General features: G+C 41.5%; 1 protein-coding gene across 1 annotated transcript in view; it reads left to right on the top strand.

The window, feature by feature from the left end:
- The window catches only part of DNAH11 (dynein axonemal heavy chain 11), a 4,227,155-nt gene that overhangs the window by 2,658,038 nt on the left and 1,547,496 nt on the right, over positions 1-21,621 (top strand). The window contains exon 50 of the mRNA XM_069648254.1: positions 9,132-9,293. Within this exon, the coding sequence (XP_069504355.1) occupies positions 9,132-9,293 (162 nt within the window). The remainder of the gene's footprint in view (positions 1-9,131; positions 9,294-21,621) is intronic.

Below are 21,621 nucleotides of genomic sequence, written 5' to 3'. Positions count from 1 at the left end.
GCGATTTCGCAGTGGCCGTGGCGCACGCTGTTGGATGACCTGCGCGCCGGCGTGCGCGGCACACATTTTTAGCGCACATACAATGTTTTTCTCGCGCACGGACTTCCATGAATCGCTGTGCGCTGGTTTTCCTGCGATTTTCGCACTTGCACTGCGATTTTCGCACTTTTCCGTCGATTCGCACGTTTTGGCACCTCTGCACGGGAATTTTCGGCACACATTAATTCCATGAATCGACCCCTGAGTTTTCCACACCTTCAGCAGGACACACTTTATTGCAGTTGTAATTAGATGGGGGATGTAACATCCAGACTTGTACTGGGGGATTTATTTGTGAAGTGTGCCCACCCACAAGCCAAAAGGGATCACCTTGGGCTGACAGGAACTTTTCCATTGAAAAGAAAATGACCTTTTCTTTCAAATGGCTGCTGATATTTTGTATGCGAAACATAATATACATTACTTTTGTCAACAAGCACCATGGGTCTCATTCCGAGTATGCATGTAGTCATGGTGCTGTTTACACCATGACTACCTTGCATACTGGTACTGTGTCCGGTTTGGTGAGATGGGGACTTCAGGTCCAGTCCGACCTTGGCGGGACCGGTAAGTCCCTATTCACCAAACCATTCCCCATTCCCATTTCTACCCCCATAGGGCTCAAAAGGAAGGGGGAAGTAGCTAATAATGGTACTGCAATTTGCGGTACCGTTATTGGCTCTGATTTCCCTTAGCGGGTCCCGTCCTTAACGCCTGGTAAAACCAGGAGTTAAGGAAGGGACCCACTAAGGGAACTCGTAGTAGGGCACAAAAGGGATTACCGGCACCGATGTCCTTAACGGTGCCCGGTATCCCTTTGCGGCCTACTCGGAATGAGGCCCCATGTCTTTATCCCTGACATTTTTCCTGTTTGCAGCGGTATATTTTTCACATTTAAACGGCAAATACACATGTCAAGCCGTTTTGTGGGTCAGTGTTTCAAAATTCTGCTTTTCAGGTGAAAGGGACCTTCAGTTTTCACATGCAGCCACAAGCAAAGCCGTTTTTGTGTCAGTGTTCAGGTTGGGGCCTTTGCATGAACCCCACACTACAGTGATTTGTGTTATTTTTGATTATTAGTTTTTCTGATCATTATTATTTTTTCAATTTTTTTTAATGCATTACTAAAATATTTTCTGTTTGTCTTGATTATTCTTTCTAATCAATATTCATATTTGTGTTGCTAGTGTATTTTTCATTAGTTACTGCAATGTTATTAATCTTGGTTATTATTTTTTAGAATCAGTATTATTTTTGTTGCTATGTTTTTTTAATGAAGTGCAACTTTTTATTATTGTCTGATCAATGTTAATGTTATTGTCATTATTTTAGTTTCTATAAATGGTTACGGTTTTGTTTCCCTATTCTTGATTATTAATAACACTATAAATTCTTTTGTCACGATTGTACTTCTGATTAATTACTTTAAAAAACATAATTGGTACATGTGTGCACTGGCATGGGTGTAGTGAAAGGAAGCACAGGGGGTTATGGCAGAGGAGAATTGCTAATTATTAAGCAGTGATTGCTATATCATAAGTGAGAAAGAAGAAAAAAACACGAGACTGACATTTCTATTAAAGTGGTGAACACTTTCACGAAATTGGCACAATCCATAATCTTTCCATTTTTGCTGTGATGTAATGTGTGTCCCAGTCAGGTTTCAGCAGATAGTCAGATTCAAAGGCACATATAATACAGTATTAAACAAATGTACACAGTGAATATATGTTCCTGAATATTTGTGTTTTCCCTAACAAACAATAAGTACTGCAAACATTAACAACTGGATGCATTGAATGCATAGGGAATGCATATTTATTTTCTCACCAATACCAGTAGACCACTTTACAAGTAGTCCAATCAATAAATAAGAGAATCCATTTCCTGAGAAGATAAACTGCAAAATGGCTACAAAGTAGCAAACTAACAAAAATAAACAAGTATACGCACCCAAGAAAATCAGCAGTGTGGCTCAGTCTGGAATCAACTCATCCCATTTACTTGAAAGAAGTCTATTGCAGAAGTGTTCATCTGGAATACCTAGTGTAACCACTGGTATCACAGCTACTATTGTACATATACCTACTGATGAACCCCCAGGCATCATCCAATTTAAATAATAGGAGTAAGAAGGTGACTGCCTCTGCAGTGCGGGAGACAACCTTCAGTGGTGAGATATAGTCAGAGGAAAAGGGGCAAGCACTAGAACAAAATCAAGAAGTTCTGGCTGTGGTTGCAGAGAAAGCAGTTCCTTTTAGAAGAAGGTGGGCATTGCATTGAAATTGAGGAAAAGGACAAGGAATGCCGTTTCTCACCATGTCCACGTTTTGGTTATGCTGATGTTGTAGGTCTTAATGTACCCCTGCTGGCCCCTTTAAATAGAAGATGCAAGAATTGTAACAGTTTTGCGTTTAACCTGGGCAAGTGCAATGGAGGAGCAACAAAGCACAGTGAAAATTCAACTGTGTCTTCCAAACCTGTAAGTGCCATTATTTTCCTACAAAGTAAAAATGTAGCTGGAGTGGGCCAAGTAGTACAAATACGGCTAGAAGGACAGTGGCGGAAAACAGATAGTGGTCTAACAATACTGGGGGCATGGGGCGCTTCTATTTTTACTACTGAATCTGCCAGTACCATAACCGAAATAGCGATCTCTGTCACTGTTCCAGTGTTAAAAAGCCCACATAATGGGCTTGGGAATTTTTTCAGCATTGAGTAGAGCACTGACCACAGTGCAGTCTGCAAAGTCTGTAATACAACTGTGTTCCCAGACCCAAGATAAGCATTATGACACTGAGGTCTATTTAGTCACTTGGCAAATGAGGAGAGTTACTTATTCATAAGAAGTGGGCTCACTGCTTGAACCTCTTATGAAGGGACAGTTCGTATGGTTGGGGAAGAAGATGATTGTGAAACGTTGTCAGAAATCATCCCCAGGTCCTGAGCAGGGCATCAAACATCATGCCCTTTGTACCTTCTTCAAGGCAGCACAGAGATCTCATCCAACAGTGCAAACCATTGATGTGACAATCGAAACGTTGACCAGTGGACAGGCAACATCATTTTTGTGTGTAACTGTACTTTGTGCTTCTTTGAAGGAGCTGTACAGAGGCCACTCAGCCATCACTACCACAACTGCCATACTGAAACAAATATTGACAGCAAGGACATTTTTCAATGTTTGCAAATGAAAGGTAAACAAAGCAGAAAATAACTTGGTAGAATCCAATGCATAGATTTTGTTTGTGATGGCTTCCAAAGGGATGGATGGCTGGCTTTGTTGTCATAGACAATGGTAGTAACATTGTGAATGCATTGACGCATAGCAATTACTACTGTATTTCCTGTTTTGCTCACTGCTTCAACCTCATGGTACAGGACTTCTTGAAAACAGACAGAGGTTGCAATATGATGGCCATAGTAATGGCTACATGTGGCATAGGTTTTGGCAATTTCAGCCATTCTGTCAAAGTCTAGAAGGTGCTAAGAACTGTGAATGGATTTTTCTAGTGTGGTTTCATATCAAAAGATTGTCGCCCAATGGGCATCAACTTTATATCTTCTTCAATGCTTCTTTGAAAATCACAAAGTTATAATTAGGTATGTTAGACAATGCAGAGTCGAAACAGGGTCAGCCTTGTGTTTGACTCCTATGCATTGGAGGCTATGGAACACCTCATTCTGCTTCTAGCACCTTTTGAATATTCTACACAGGTTGTCATCAATGATAAAAACTACCATCAGTGATGAGATCCCTCTGGTTCGTAGATTAAGATAATGACCATGAGGGAGGACATTATAGAAGATGAAGATTTTGGAGTTTTGGGTCTGCCAAACGACATACACAGTGCTTAGAAACAAATGTGAGGATCAACATACACATAATTGGCTCCAAGGACTTCACCGGTGTGACAATGTTAAATCTATGCTACAGAGCTTGATTGTCTGCCTCTGCCAGAGTGTGAAATGGAAAAAAATCTGACTGCATTTTTGCATGTGTGAGGGAGATGTTCTTTGTGCAATTTTCCAGGAAGGAAATTGAGAAATGACCTCTTCTTCCACCTCTACCTAGAGCAATAGTAATTGTACTATCATCACCACCAACACTATCACCACATTCTCTGAACAGTGGACATCACATCACACGCAATTTGCAGTACCGTAATTAGCGCCTTCCCCATTCCCATTATGCCCTATGGGGGCAAACATGGGAATGGGGAAGAGCCTTGGTGAATGGGGAATTACCACCCCCGCTCACCTTGGAGTAGGGCGGTAATTCCGCCATCCACCAAGGCGGATACGGTAAAATACTGGCGGCAACCATGGCGCTAATAGCGCCATGGTTACTGCCTACCGTGTAATGAGGCCCAATGTCTGTTAAAGTGCTACCACTAATCACAGCAACAACATATTAGGTGTGTTTCCTTTTGCAGGACCTACCCAGGTTCTGTCAAAAGCACATGACACTATTTGGAGAGTTTAAGCCAAATTTGGCTGGAAGACCAAATTGTCTATGTAAAGAGGGACTGTATATTAAATGCATGAGCAGTATCTGGCACATAATGAGTTTATGACCATACATGAGGAGCATCTGCTTTATTGGCACAGCAACATGGAGCAGTGGACACATTTCTATTGTGCCCTGCTACTAGCATCAACTGTGAACATATTTTTAGTGAAGCAGGTGTCATTCTCAGAAACAGAAGGACCAGTTGGTCAGCCAATGTAGGTATCCTAGTGACGCTGAAAATGCAGTACTTCCTACGCCACACATATCGTTATCCAGGGGATGGAGATTTGGAGCAAGCACATCTGAGAGACTTTGAACTTTAATATATTCCTAGATGACAATATTACCACGAACAGAACCATCAGAAATGTGTGCTTCTTTGGACTGCTGCTGCACTCTGCTTGGGAGTATCTGGGGGATGCCAAACAGCTGAAATGTGCATGACCTATCATGATTAAATCTAGATGTGGAATAACAGGAATGTTTTCCCCAACAATTATAGCTACTGTAAGAAGGTGTTTATCGCCACCTCTTTGTTACTAGACTTTTATTCTGGGATCCTTGGCTATGTCTCACTGGGCTTTGTACTGCACTAGAAACACCAGATGTCAACACTATATATCATAAATTGAATAGGCCACACAATAACCGACAACCACGCAGGCTTTCATAATTATATTTTTGCCCTGGATGTAAACTAGACCGTGCATACTCATTTTACACACTGTTTTTGTAATTAGAGGGTAAATTAAATAATAAGTGTAAAAATGATCTGCCTCCGCATGATTATGCACACAGCACAGGTGCTCTGAAAAGTACAAATGTGCAATACTGGTTTGCTTTCACTGGAAAAGAAGCACACTTAGTTACAAAATGTTAATTCACAATCGCAACTTAGTTTTGCATCTTATTAATTATGCAATCCTAAAATGCTAGGAAAATAAATATGCACAGTGCTTCTGTTTGCTCCATGAGCATTAACACAGCAGAAGCTGAATAGAAATAAACCATTCATTTAATCACAGTGCGAAGTTTCTTTTTTTGAAAGGCTTCAGAGAAATACATTCTGTTTCAGAGGCTTTTATCCATGGCTTGCATCCATGTAGATAAAAATCAAAACAAGCGTTCTGGTTTGTGTCAAGTAACCTGACCTTTGCACTGGCCTCTGCTCTAAACTTGTGTGTACACAGGAAAATAATAAAGCTGTCGTATTTACCAGATTTCCATGTCTAAAAAGGCCTTGTACGCTCCTTATCTGGAGGCCTGGGTGCGAGAACTATATACATCTCTCAAAATTAAAGGGGTATGAAGCTGTATCGCCTGTAGTCCATCGATACAGAAAAATCCAACCATACCTGCTTTTGTGTCCCGCCCTGGACATAAGACTTTTTCTGTTGAAATTACGTACAAAACAACTACCGGTCCAGTCAGTCACAGGACCCCGCTTAAAACTAGCCATTGAAGAAAGGTATTGCTGCATCCGTGGCATAACAGGTAAATTGGAATCGGCCAGACACCTACTTACACAGTGTGCCAATCTGGGGATACTGTATATGTGCAATTTGGGTAGTCATGTACATAGATACGGGGAAATCACAACAGACTCCTTCTGGGATTATTTTCTAAACACAGATACCATTGCCATGCAAATTGCTTTATTCCGAGTGTGGTCGCATGTTACATATTTGCTGCCTGAATAAGAGGTTCTTTCCTGGAGATTTAGGGGTATGATGGGTTACTTCACTATACAATTGTTGAATTGTTAAATTGATAACTTGATGAATCTATACAGTTATGAAATCTTGAAATTTTGGACCCTTTGGACCGTCATGATTTTAGTTTATCTTGACTGATGTCTGGGTGAATTGTTGTATGTACTCATCTATTCAATCATTTATTTAATTTTAATTGTATATATCTGTATTATTTTCCTTCTTGTATTCATTTGTATCTGGATTAAGTTTGCGTAAAGCTCTAATTTTGAACCAATTCACAATAAACATATTATTATATCATTCAGAGACAGCTACAAGGGGTAACATGCACACATAATGGTGTACAGATGGCTTAATCATTTGGCACTTAACATTACAAATCTTGTTTGCATGAAAAGGTAGGACTACATTAATGCAAAGCAACAATGTGAAAGAAGGACCTCTTTTGATAAACATATGAGAATGCACTACTATGTTTCAAGTATTGACGACTCCCCTCCCCTGACAGCAACAGGTTCCCATTTGAAAAAGTGCAGGATGGTACACATTGCAAGTGACCCAATTTGGAATGAAGCACTGTGTTGCAGTTACTCTGTACTCTGCCACAACAACAGCCACCAAACCCTGAAATTGTACATTAGGAAATGAAAAAGTTTGGCCAAACTGTAAAGGTAGGTAAAGTACCCTGAAATAATCCAAATGTAATGAAAAAGAGAGTGCACAAATTGCTAGAAAAAAACGGCTGGGAGAATCAAACAGCTCCGTGGAACTCAACTGAGGACCATCCCAACAAACCCACTCGGGGCTACAATATTTAAAGCAAGAAACTGAAAAATTAACATGTTCTACAAATGCAACATCAATTCCAATTCTAACATTTCCATTGGCTGTTTGTCATTGAGCACCTAGAGCAAACTATACATTAAACATTATAATTAGAATTTTCCTTTCTCGTGACCATCAAATTACCACCCCTCGAACATGATATAATTTCAGCGTCAGCACAAAATGCATAATTTTAATTGGTTGGCACTCTTCATGGTGTATTTGATAAAACAAGCTCTACCCTAATTGGACAGTAACAACTGAGACAGCTCAGGCTGTAGCATTCTATCAAGGCAAACCAATCAAATAGTGTGTGGAAATCAGAAAGGTCAAACCTTCATTGAAACCCATGGAGCACAACAATCCATTCCCCATTATTGAGTCTCTTGGCCGCCACTCCATGAATTACTCTGCTCCTGCTCACTCTGCGACTTCAATCACTATACATCCTGATAACTCTGGACATAACTATCAAGTTCTCTTCTCCCAATCAATAGCTGCATGGAAAAATGTGTCTGAAGCCCTGCTTCTGGATATAATTTCTCCTATTTATTCGTTTTACCAAAGCACTTTTACCACTGAACTGAGTGCCCAGCTTTCAGTAGTGGTGATCTGCTCACAATCTAGTTCTTCGTTTTGGCAATACTTCTGTCTGGACCTTCTGTCTGGGAAAGCACCTGCTGTCTTGAGTCTCATTTTCGACGCCTGAGAACTCTCTCCCTTACAACAATTAATAGAATACTTTTCAGCATCCCTTTCTATCTTGACCTTGGGTACTTGGAGCTTTCTGCCCAACAGCAGAAATAAAATTGAATTAAATGACCATTGCTCAGAAATGCAGCCTAGCACACTAAATGGCAAAATCTGCAGCCTCTAAATGACCTGTTCTAACATGGCAGACCTCTTGCTTATTACAACAAGTAACAACTATCTAATCAAACAATATAATAAAAGGCCAGACATATGTTTGTCCTGTATGTTTGTTCGATGCAGTCATAGCTTAGCCTGTTGTCACAGCTAGAGGGAGCTGTTGCCTTAGGATATATAGAGACAATGCCAATTTGCATAGACTTGGCTCTTGTCACCACTAGAGGGAGCTGTTGCATTAGGATATATAATAGCCCTACTGCGTTAATGAAAACCCGCACTTTGGCTGTGTACACAGGCTTCAACTCTAATACTTAATACAACTCCATCTACCTATTCAAAATCAATCCAAGGTACATAACATTATCTAATAATAGAAGTGTAATGAAAAGAATAAAAATAAATACTTTGCTACACTTCTGTTTTACTATGCAGCCGAGGAAGGTTCAAATCACGTTCCAGGAGATGTGAGAGAGATGGGTGAAGGAGAAAAGGTAGGGCTGATGGAACAGGGCCTATGGCTGAGACAGGTCTGAACAGGGCCAAACAGATGTAATATTTTACCTTGACGCCCGATGTGATGACACCTCTGATGACACCTCTCATCCAGACAATGTCCAATCCTACCTTTTCCTAACCTATGGAGGTAGGGACAAGTGGACACAGGCAGGCAGCTAAAATAAAGGTGTGCTCCAGATCTGGATTGAGCGAACAGGGATGTTTTCTTTTAATATGTTTACTTGCTAAATTGTAAAAAGAGTGTCTTTTAGGAATAGAAGATGTTGCTGACCCTGTCTATTAACCATAGAGTTTTTAAATTCAATCAAGTCTTCATGAAATTCAAAACGGGTATGGGAAATAGGTTGATAGAACAAGTTACAGTAGAGATTGTCTTCATTTCTTTTGGCCATTCTGGAAAGCCCACTGGAGTTTACTATTTGATGAACCAACTGATGCAGCCCAGGCAGCAAGAAATGCTAAACTGCAAAAAATCTAAATAAATAAGAAATGTTTAAAGTGATATATCTGGCTGTATATATTGATTAAAATGGCAAACGGCATTAATACCAAAGATTGACCGAAAAGCCCATGCAAGTTCTGCTTTTAAATTCTATTTTGTGCCCTTTACCTGCTGACCCGCATATCTTTGAAGTCATGTTTTACTTTTCTAGGGAATCCTATTTGCAACCCCTGACTGCCTGAGGCAGCCCAATGACCTCATACGCTTGTGGCTTCACGAGTCCATGCGTGTTTACGGAGACAAGCTAACGGAAGCCAGAGACTCTGAATTGTTCCAGAAAATGTTGAACGACGCTGCACGCAACTACTTTGAAGTGAGAAAGATGCCAAAACCTATAGTACTATCTTTTTGTGTATATGAATGTTTAATAAAATAGATTAGTTGGATCAGCCGTTTTGAGGGTTATCACCGGTGCATTATTGATACATCATATAGCATGACATGTTCTCAGACATTTGTGCCAGCTCCTTAAACAAGGTCTGCTCGACTTGTTCTTTGCCTGACACATGAGTAGCAGGCAAAAATTGAACAACGCACACGCTCAATGCAAACGTAGATTCTAAACAAAGGCTGAAAATCTGTAGATAAAAACTCAGAGATCTACATAAGAAGGGCAAACATCCAGTAGATGAGCTGGTCGTCAGTCCACGTCTACGAACAGAGGCAAAGGTCGTGGGGCAAAATGGTGGTATAAAATGGGGGGCAACATTGCATGTAGTCGGTAGGGGAAGATGAATAAAAGCTGCCTGCCATTTACGCACGTCAGGCAGCATTTAGAGGGGGTTCTTATGGAATCTGCCTGCTTTTGGTGGGTTTAAAAAGCAGGCAGAATCTATAGAAATCCACACCATTTACACCAGCAAGAACATGTCATGCTGGCATAAATAGAATTGGAGAGGCAGCAATACAAATTCTTTGATGTGCCCCTTGTCCACCATATAAATGCATGAACAATGGTAATATTAAATTAATACATAAAAGTTGTACATGTTACTTTTACAAATGTATTTTTGGTTAATCCTCAAATAACACAATCCCCAACCTGTTTTTGAAAGTTGCTAATATGCGTACGCTCATATGTTTTTGGAAACAAGGATTCAAGAAAAGTCTGTCTTGGTTGTATCAGTGGCAATAAAAGAGCAAGTAGAATAATGAACAAGGTGTAGCAACACATCTCCTTTTATTAACGAGGAGTAGGCATGTCCTCCATGTTTCCCAACAAATTTGTTTAAGGCACCTACTTGTTGAGGTAAATTGACACAAAACACCTCCCAATGTTTCTTCCATACTAACCGCTCGAAAATAACACCCAAGTATTTGTATTGACAGACCTGTTTGACTTGACGCTTGTTTAAACTCCAATCGTAGATCTTTAATTTGTGTTGTTTTAGATTTGAACACCATGGTCGTTGTTTTATCTATGTTGATTTTTAACCATTTAATTCAGAATATTCACCAAGGGCCTTCAGTTTAGCCTGGAAGCCCCTGGCAGTGTAATCTAATATCAACAAATCATCAGCATAGACGAGCTATGATACCGATATGTCACCATATTTTATGGAAAATGTCCCAGGTACATCTAATGCGCTATTTAAACCTGGCCTGTATAACTTAAAATAACAAGGGACCAGGCAACATCCTTACTTGACAACCAAACACGTGGGTATCCAGTGCAAAACCTGTCCCCTCCCATCCAATCTAACTCTCACCCTTGCATTTGAGTATAAGAGAGTGATCATGGAGAGCAATCCTTTAGGGATTTTCTAGGCTGTCAGGTTCTGCCACAGACGGGTATGAGGAATCGTATCGAAGGCTGCACTATAATCCATAAATGCGGCATATACAGGCAAATCAAGCATATACTAGGAATATTCAATAAGGGAGACCAAAGTGATTAAATTATGCAGAGGACTTGATCCTTTTTTGAATCCTGTTTGATTCTGAGGGATGATTCTCTCAGCATCACTCCATGCTGTCAGTTCCTCCAACTGAACCTTAGCAAACATTGTGGCAGGAATATCTAGCATTGCTAGCATTTGATAATTGCTGGATGAAGACCTGCAACCCCATTTGTATACCAGAACTATATTACTATCCCTCCATGAGCTTGTGATGCTGTTAGCATTACCAATACTCACAAACGGCTATGTAGGGCAGCTGTCCAAAGTTCCTGGTTCATTCTTAACAAGGGGTTGCATGTGCGATCCGGCCCTGCGGCCCACATGGTATTTAACTTTTGTATGATAGCCATCAAATCCCTATATGTGGATTTAAACACACACTGATCAGTGTCTACAATATCGCTAGGCATTTCCCTGAATGGTTCACCTATGGTTCCCCTTATAAGCTGATCCCAATCGTTTTTTAAAGCAGCCACCATTTATCAGCAGGCCTTTTCCCTTAGAGTTTATTATTTTCCAAAACTGCTGTGTTTCATTCCTAACCACATGTCCAGCTAGAGCTACACAGCTAACCATAGTTCTCCTTCCTTATTTCTATGTTACACAGGTATTCATGAAATGCCTGCTTCCTATCTTTCACAGCCTTTGGCAGGAAGAGATTAGGTGGGTGATTGCTTTTATCATTATGGTTAGCTACCATTTTTTTTAATATCAGATCTCGACTTTCTTTTCTCAACGTTCTTTTCTCCTGCTGTATTTGAGGTTCATATATCTATGCTTACCCTTACTCGCGAGGTTACATTGGTCTTCTGTATTTTTAAACTTCCTACAAATATGTATAGATTTCTGCTATCAGAAAATCCTCCAATATGTGAAGCTCTCCATCCATCCCACTGGATGCATGAAATTGTATAAATGAACCCAATATATCAAGTGCAATTACGTTTGTCTTGTTTAACTTAATTGGGTTCCAACATACCCAACTTAGACTACCGTTCACTGCACTGTAGCTGTCATGCTGCTTTATATTAGATTCAATATTCAACATTGTACACATATGGAAATGGTCACTTTCCTCCATATTGAATTAGCCATATCCACCACCATCCCCAATGCAGCCTGGTTCACAAAGATGCAGTCAATAGTGGAAGTATGTCCTCCCTAAATGCTTGGTATCTGGAGTTTACATCTCCCATACAGTATTCATTTAACATTTGAACTCTGTATTGATATAGCAGAGAAACTCAGGATAACCCTTTAGAGCTACATACTGCTTTATCAATGGGGGATGAACCAACTTCATCATTATATGCATGAGTTGTGGATGGTATCCTAGTGTTAAAATCACCCTCTAATATCACAGGATAGTAGTATTCAATTTTTTCGAAAATTTAATCTACACTTCTGACATTCATACTATAATTAACCATGCCTGGAGGATCATATACATGTATTGCAAAAAGAAAATGCTTTTTTGTTATGAACTCCTTTTTATTCATAATCCATGCTTATATAATCTTAGTGCTAGGTGGATGTTTCTCCAGACTCTCAGAGTTTTATCCTGAAATCAACAACCCCCACTTTAGGTCTACCCTTATCACCTTTTACTGCATCAGCACATAGGGTAACCTGCCCCTTGAGTTGAATGGACTGCACACTCCTGGTTTCCTGTAATAATAACAAAGGAAAAAGATATAGACTATCAATAAGTCCACCCTCTGCAAAATAATGAGAGAATCCTTGAGTGTTCCAGCAACAAATCACAAAGTGTTGATATGGGCCTTTTTTTAAAAAAAATGTGTGGAAAGCGCTTGTCAGCCATTACCAAAAGCCTTTTGTGTCGCCATCCATAAGGGCCTGTTCTGATGGAGTACTCCCTGCCCTCCAAATCACTTTATTGATATGCTGGTTAGTGCCTGCCCAGTTATCAAGACTCACAATTGATTTCACAGCATTTCCCGTGCTACCATCATCTATGTCTACCCCAAATGTATTAAAAGGAATTTGTACTATTTCACATTTGTATCCCCTTTTGTACAAATCATCCTCATAAGTCAACAAAACATTTAGTAGATCATTAGACTGGAACACAATGTTGGCCGTTTTATTATGAAACAAGAGGAACTTAAAGACAAAGAGTCAAGGTGTTTCATATCGCAATTGTGTTGTGGAACAAAAGAAACCCAAGAAACTGACATCTTTAAAGTCTACAACTGAAGGAAGAAAAATCTAGGGTACGAAAACCAACCTCTTGGATAGGGAACTCTATTCTTCTGGAACTTTTGTGTTGAAGTTATATAATTTGCTTTTTGAACATGTATTCATCATGCAACGCCAAAGACATTATCCCATTCACCTTAGAGTTTATTTTTTTAGAGTGTGTAGGCCAGAATCGTACTTTGGACATGGGGCAGTTTTACTTTGGACATTCTGACCTTCACAGACCCATTAGTTTTGGTTTTAGGTAGGGGAACACCTCTAGTGCAGGGGTAGAGAGGCATTTCCCCACCGCCTTTCATTATAATAAATGCCTTTCACCAAAACCTTGAACCTCTTGTGTCCAAGTCGCATTCCTGGTTCATCACCACCCTAAGGGATATTATACTCTGCAGAATGTGTAATAGTGTAAGGCCATTACAATGTAGACTTATTTCCTGTTTAAAGACACATGTCATCTGCAATGCATTATAACCGCCGCTACTACAAGGCATATTTGGCTCAGTCATGGTGCCAACAGTAGCCTGAGCCATATGACTGTCATTTATATTCTGACAATGCTCATTGGTCCTATTGGATGCAGGTGTCCTAGCTGTGCTTTCGTTCATGAGCAACCTCTTTAGACCATTGAACCCCTGGTGATTTTCACTAGCATTGTCTATCTTTTTCTTTAATCGAACTCGTCTTTTTTCATTATCAATCCCCATTTTTACATCATGTATACCTTTCTTCTTACTTTACATAGATAAGTATGTCCTAATGTCATTACTCATCTCAGGATTTCTGACCTCGTCACATATTTGCTCACCAATATCTTTAGCACGCTGGGTATTTGGAACTCTATTTTTGCTATTCTTTCTGGAACATTTTTTTCTCCTTTCTCAGCCGCTCACTTACATCCACCAAATCAAAAGTACCATGTTCATTTTCCACCAAAGTTACCCAAGCCGAGTCTGAGCAAATAAGATTCTCCCTTCACGCTTTTCTGTTTTTGTGTTTCCTGTTACAGCCTCCTTCCTTTTAAACATTTCTGTCAAGAGGTCTTTTTGTCCTTACTGTACACCCATTCGATGAGGTGTCAGCTATATTAATACAGTCATTGACCTCATTATTACTTAAAACAGTAATAAATGGCTGGGTATCCATGCTAACCATTCTGCAGTCACCCATACATGAGTTAGTTATGTTCTTAGAGGTGGCTCGTACCTCGTTATCCTTGCTTTCAACATCACACATTTCCACAGGGATAGCACATGCTACATTTGATTTTATGTTGGTATGTCCTTGATTCTGCCTAATAAAATCCAGAGCATGAGATAGATTTTCAAGCTACACCTCCATTGCCTAACACTTACTAATAACTATAGTCAGCATTTGTTCGAGTGCCCCATATTATGTTAAAGAGGTGGGGCTGTCATCTGCTATGGTGGTTATAAATGCCTGCTGATTTTTATCTAAATCCTCACTCACAATACCATTTGCTGTCATGGCTACCATTCTCATAGTCCAACTTGTCTCTTTTCTCTCCACCACCTCCCTCTCCACATGCGGTGTCCCCCAGTGCTCTTTCCTTTCTCCCTGGCTCTTCAATGTCTACCTGGCTCCTTTGACCCACCTGTACTCCACCTTCTCTTCTAACTTTCAGTGTTATGCAGATTACACACAGCTCTCCTTCAGGCATCCCTCTGCCTCCTCTCCTCCCTCGCTCATTCCTGTCTATCCGTGATTCAGGATTGGTTTGCCTCCAACGATATTTGCCATAATGCCAGTAAGATGGAGGTCCTTCTCATTGGGACCCCTGCTCCCACTGTCCTTCTCACACTCTTGCCACGCTCCTTGGGCCCTCTACCCCCGGCTTCTTGTGAGGCAAAAAACCTGGGTGTCATCTTTGACTCCCCTCTCTCCTTCTCGCCTCACATTATGGACTTTCCAAAAAGGCCCACTTCCAGCTGCACCTCCTCAGAGTTATTCTACCTTTTCTCACCCAGAATCTGACTGTCTCCAGAGCCCTGGTTCTCTCCAAGCTGGTCTGCTGCAACATCCTCTTTATCAATCTGCCTTTCTCTACTCTTCGCCCCATGTAACTAATCCAGAACAGGACTGAAATACGTATCCTTGGCCTCAAGCCCAGGGACCTTATCTCTCCAGCCCTGAAATCTCTCCACTGGCTACCAGTGGCTGCAAAGATGAAGTTGAAGACCCTCTGCATCATCTACGAGGCCTTCTGGGGCTGGGGCCTGCACTACATCCAACTCTCCTGGAATTCCTTCCTCCTAGAGCCCTTCGCTCAGCAACCTCTGTCTCTCTTAGGGTCAGACGCTTTTCCAGGCAGAGAGTGGGAGGTTGAGATCCCTCTTCTGCAGGTGTCTCTCTCTGGAACTGCCTCCATGCCCCTCTCAACTTGAGCTGGACCACCTGATGTTGTGGAAGCAGCTCAGACCCTCCTTTCTCCAGTGCCTTCTCTCTCTCGTTTCCTTGCAAATCTACCGGTCTGGTGCGCCGACTCATTGCTTGGTACCCTCAGAGTCTCACTGGGTTATCTCGTTACCACTTGGTTTCTTCGCAACATACTTAGTGATTTTAGGTGTAGAGGCCACATATGTATGTGAATCCAAGCTCTTTTCACCAATTGATTGGACTTTAATTAGCTTGGGCATACAGTTATGTGAATGTCTTAACATATATGAGCAGGATGTTTGCATGCCGATAGATTCACCACTCACCACTGTCTATTCTACGATTGGGATTTCACTCACAATGTCTTCCACGGCTTCCAAAGCCTGACAACAAGCAGCCAATTCTTCTGTGATATCTTCGCCTGTCATCTCCATCACTTTGACTCCTGACAGCGTGACGGCAGCATGCTTATGTCGCTGCTGCACTAAATAGCCGGCAGAGGAGGATTCAACGGGCACAGCCCAGCAATTGCCCTCTCTGCCTTCTGGGACACTAAGTCCTATGGCATCTGTAGCAGCAGTAAACGTTTCTCCATGTGCAAACAGCAATCACAACGTAGGCAACAATATTCACCCTCAATGTTCAGGGATGACGTATGGTCTTGTCCAGTGGGATGACTCTGATAAAATTGTGACAGAGTTCACAAAACTCTCCCTGAATTAGAGAGCTTTTCCCACTCCTACAAATTGGTCACCACTATTACAGAGCTTTAACCAGCATGCACTAATTTTGCGTCAGAGCAGCTAGCTGGTAGCATGTCTCCACTCTGATATGTAGCATCTGTAGCTATGTCAGAGAACGTAAGCTCTCTCATAACAGAAATATAAATAGGTCCTCAAAAATGCAATTGTGTAGAGATATTGGGGAGGTTGTTTGATGAAACCACTAATAGATAATGGTACTACTTTTCACCTTTTGAAATAAATTGTTAATTCCTTTGGTTTTAAGGCCCTTAAAGTGAAGCCCTTACACATATGGTTCCATGTCGTTCTTTTCCCTTCCAAACCATTGCTCACAATAAACAGAGATAGACTACCACATTTTCTAAAATACTTTTTATCTTTATTACAAGGGTATTTAATATGGAGTGTGTATGCCTGCAGTGCATGTATAGAAACGTAACTTTAATATGCGATACCAGAAGTAGCCAAAGGTGAGACAATAATGAGAATGGCGGTCAGATGCAAAAGTCATGTTCATGGGAACATTTTTGGGAATAACCTGATGAACTGATGTTGGATCATCTGCAGTGAATGCTTTGCTATTTGTATTAACAGAAAGCCAACATGCCACTGAAGTGGCTTTATTTCAATGAAGTTACTAATGTTCTATCTAAACCACAGAGAGTTCATTAAACCAAGAGACAAAATCGTTACTCTTGACAACTTGACAGGGCAAGAAAAGACATGAGGGAATCAGATTTTGGGGTAGATCAAGGGCATTTGCATAGCACCTTTCACTATTGGTATGGGCTGAATGCGCTCTTGGTTGAACCCCCTTGGGGACCATAATCCAGAGTACTAAATAGTGCATGTGTGCACTCTGTATGAGTGCAGCGAGGCCAGGTTTTTGTGGTGGTTAGCTGTATTCTGTGAGAAACATGAAGGTGTCTCGCTAGCTAGTCCCCGGGGATCTGTCATCCAGGTGGCCAGGACATGGCCATCGCTATTGGGTCCAGTTCCTGGGGGTGGACCAGTGAGGGAGGATCACCTGGATGGGCGGGTCCTCTGTGAGTGGGAGTGTGACACTGACTGGAGAGACCCGGTATCCCCCTTCCTGTTACAACTTTCCCCCATCCTCTTACGGAGGACATTCCAAACCACTGCCCCCCCCCCTTTCTAACTCTAACACTTTCACACAACACAAAGGTCAACTGACTAACACCCAAGCCGTTTACCTGACATGTCTCAATACAAAGGTTCTAATGTTGAATGCTGCAGAGTGGAGAGTCAGTATATCAGGAGGCATGTGAGAGTATTTGTGCAGTCGAAAGAGGACTCCCTGTTCCTGATTACCTTCCTTTGCCCTACCAAATTAACTATGCTCCCCATTATAGGCGTTTGGTACTTTAGGAGTCTCTAAGTCAGGAGTAAAGTCTGCTCTGTTCGCAAACATGGGTGCATCTTTCCCGGGTCTAACAATATAGGGAATGCTGAGTTTGGCATTTCTCACCTAACGTAGGGCCCTTGTAGCTTCATACCGTTACAAGTAGACACAGAACACACTGTGGTACGAAAGCACCAAGATTTGGATTATACAGTAGTGGAAAAAGTACCTAGAATTGGAGTATACAATAGAGGGAAATAAGTGCAGAGTGTTTGTGTGTGGGGAATGCTTTGTTGGTGTCTGGAGACAACCTGGTAATATGCAGTGTTTCCTCACTGTCCATCGCCACTGACGCCGAAGAAAGTGCTTGTGACTATATCTACTACACTCCACGTAGAGTGTACCGAGTGTTCCTGTGTGGGGGAGGCTTTGTCTCTGTGTCCAGAGATGACTTGGTAATTTGAAGTCTTGCTTCACTGTCCATCACCACTGTAGCTGGAGGAAGTGTGTGTGACTAGATCTACTACACTATGCGCAGAGCGCGCACAGTGTGCTGAGTGTTCTTGTGTTTGTGTGGTTGGAAGCTTGGAGTAATTCCATCAACTGAGTTTGCTGATTTGGACCAGCTGTATGCTTTCCTAGGTCTTGTTTATAACTCTATTTTCCCTCACTTGGAGCCACGCCATGATCACTGGTTAGTAGGCAAGCCTCTTCCCCTCTACCCCACTCTCTTGGGGTGCTCTAATTCATTGGTGTAGTTATAAAAGACTATGAGAAAAGAAATTACTGTTTACACAGTACATGCATCAAGTCTGGCAAGCGATCCCGTAGCCCAGGCAGGATTCACAGCTCAATTAAAGGTGCGCCGTGCATGAAAAAATGGCAGAAGGACATTGCAAACAAAAACCCACACCCAACAAGCAATCAGGCGGGACCGGCACTAGAGATTATGACCTCAAAGGATCACATTAGATTACTAACCCGGATTTATATAATACAGATCATTCCTTTGCTATTGACAATAATGAATCACTCCTGAAAATGTGCTATAATTTGAAGCGTAACTCCTTGGGCTCCTCAACACTTCATTGTGATAATATAATCAGCACAAACCTATCACCAAGCCTGAATTTGGAGGCACTCGTTTAAGGTGTGGAAGCATCCTATGTAGAAACTATGCAGGAGAATGGTGATGCAACTACAATGACACCTTCTAACTTTACAATTTTAACAGCTAAGACGAATGCTCTTTTGTCTCTGTGCTCTGAATTGGTAAAGGTGGTTGATGGGATCTTGGCAAGCAGTCCAGAACACTCAGCCAGACAGGATCAGCTGAATGGGGAGATGCCATTAATCACACAAACGGGCAACACCACGGGCAATTCAATCACGGCTAATACTGCCCCAGTTAATCATGGTACGAGTAAGGAGGGAAATCCGATAATAAAACCAGAGCGGTGCATTCTGGAACAGCACCAGAATGACTCATTGCGGGTCACCCCTGAAATGGAGGAGGTGGCCACCGGGGCACTCTGTACAAAAATCTCATTGCTGAAGACCCACCCTCAAAGATGATCAAACATAGGAAGACGGTAATAATGGAAAAATCCCCATTCCGTCTCAAACAAAGGGAATTCTCGAATGCTACACATGCTACTAGATTACGAGATGTCCCAGAGCAGAGAGCCATCCCATCAACAAGGTCATCTTCTTTTATTCATCCAGCACCAGGGCAATGGTTCTAGTAGACAAGTTGAATTGAGAGGCCCTTTGGACAAATGGATATGTCCACAAAAACCTGGGTTATCTAGGATCTCCTCTTAAAAGAGGGAGGGGTGCAGGGGCAATGGATCTGATTCTGACTCTTATGTCCAGTTTCAAGCAACCCATCCATACGCAGAGGTAGTCCAAGCAGGGCCTCTCAAGAGCACAAAGGCTTGACCTGCCACCAAAAGTAATGAACATTGCGCTGTTAACATCTCCACTCATATGAGTCTGGGAACCATGGTAACGTTGGAAGAATTCGCCCCAACATCGAATAGCCCCTTCTTAAGTAGATTCAGGCTTCTACTACTAAGCAGAAACATTCTGTGGCTCAGAGCCCTTAAGAGCAGTGACATATGTTGTGTAGAGGTCCCTAAGTGGGACGGTGCTTCCAACTGGGTGCTGATCCAGCTGGTGTTCTTGGCCGCAATCTCTTTATTATGCTTTTGCTCAAATACTCTACAGTCAATGGGATTTGCACTTATGGTTTGGTGTGCCCTATCTCCCGTAGACACCTTTGAGAAAAGGGAGAATGTATCCTACCCTACTCATTTTAAATTGGGTCAGGTTCTGTCAGGTCAGTTTGCGAGTTTGACTGCTCTTTACGTTGGGTCACATTATCAGCGTTCGGCACAGATGGTGGGGGTGCCTGACCAAGTACTCTCCATAGATCAGATTATGAAACATATTGACATTGTACGTATTTGAGGTCCATTAGAACTCTCTGTTGGAACATGCCTGGTTTCCGCTCGTTTATAAACCACCCATTGTGGTCATCAATTGTAAGAGCATGTGATTTAATTGTGTTGCAGGAAACTTGAGCAGTTAAAGATCTGTTCATTGATGGTTATAGTGTATTATCGACATATGCCAAATGTGGAAATCAAGGTCGCCCTTTCGGGAGGGCTCATTATTGGAGCCCAATCCCCTGTAAAATGGACTCTCTTCTTGGCTGAAATTGTTTCGTCCTATGTATTATCGGCCACAATTAGTATTCATTCAAGTGATATCCATATATTGATTATAAATATATACTCTCCACAGGGCTGGATGCGGGTGAAAGTGATTCTAAGCACAATTGAAAGAATCCTGGGTTGTTGGCATGATTAATATTCCAAAGGAAGAATAATCATAGGGGCAATCGTAGTGCACCTCATCTATCTGAATGGATTGTTTCTACTAAGGACTTTGATTTCGGTCAGTTTAATAATCATCTGCCTACTAATCCGGGTAGAGATGGGCTGGGCTCTGTTCATGAATATGTTTGATCTGGTCTGTTTAAATTGTAAGCATGATAATGGGAAGCTATTGCTAGAAGATTCTTTAATACAACTGAAAATCCAGATCTGAATCCAATTGGTGTGATGGAATGGCAAGCGACCATTTGGAAGCTATATGATAGAGCTGATCACCAATTTGTGATTGATTTTAAATCCTACTCAAGTTTTCGGGAGTGCTTTTCACAGGAAGATATTATACTGATTATTACATCATTAAATAATTCTCATGCCCCTGTACCGGATATGCTGTCCAATGCAGTTCTTAAGGAGAACCCTCAATTCTTGGTATTTGTTCTAGAACAAGTTTTTAAGAAGGTTTTGGAAGAAGGTGTCATTCCGGCTAGTTGGAGGCATTTGATTCTGATCTCTGTCCATAAGAAGGGTAACAGGACAGATCCATCAAATTATCGCCTCCTGGCTTTGCCAGATGCAAGTTAAAAGATCTTCCCTAGAATCATATTGAAAACACTGGAAAAATGGGTGACGGTGGCATACCTGTTGTCTCCATGTCAGACCGGTTTTCAGAAGGGATATAATACACTAAATAATATGTGTGCACTCCAATATGTTATCACTGCCTGTTAAAGCATCCCCAACAAAACATTTTTATCTTTGTTTTATTGATTTTAGAAAGTCCTTCGATTCAGTATCTCGTCCTTTGCTGTAGATTAAACCGCGCAAATGGGGTACAGATCCGTCTCTTTTATACTTTATCATTCTTATGCACACTGATAACACTGTGGTGATTTGTATGAACCAGGAGGGTCACATTTCTGCAGAAATCCCCGTAAATATGGGATTAAAAGAGGGATGTGTCATTGCGCCTCTATTATATAACGTATATGTCTATGATATGGGCAAGGCAATCCATTCTGTTCGCAATTTTCCTTCACACATAGGAACTATGGTGACATCCTGGCTTAACTATGCTGATGACACCACCTTGATGGATCATACACCCATTGGGCTTCAGGGC

The sequence above is a fragment of the Ambystoma mexicanum genome, chromosome 2q (assembly GCF_040938575.1).
Source record: "Ambystoma mexicanum isolate Mex_15411 chromosome 2q, UKY_AmexF1_1, whole genome shotgun sequence".
Taxonomy (NCBI): domain Eukaryota; kingdom Metazoa; phylum Chordata; class Amphibia; order Caudata; family Ambystomatidae; genus Ambystoma; species Ambystoma mexicanum.
The sequence above is the reverse complement of the archived record's forward strand: the minus strand, read 5'-3'. Positions and strand labels throughout refer to the sequence as shown.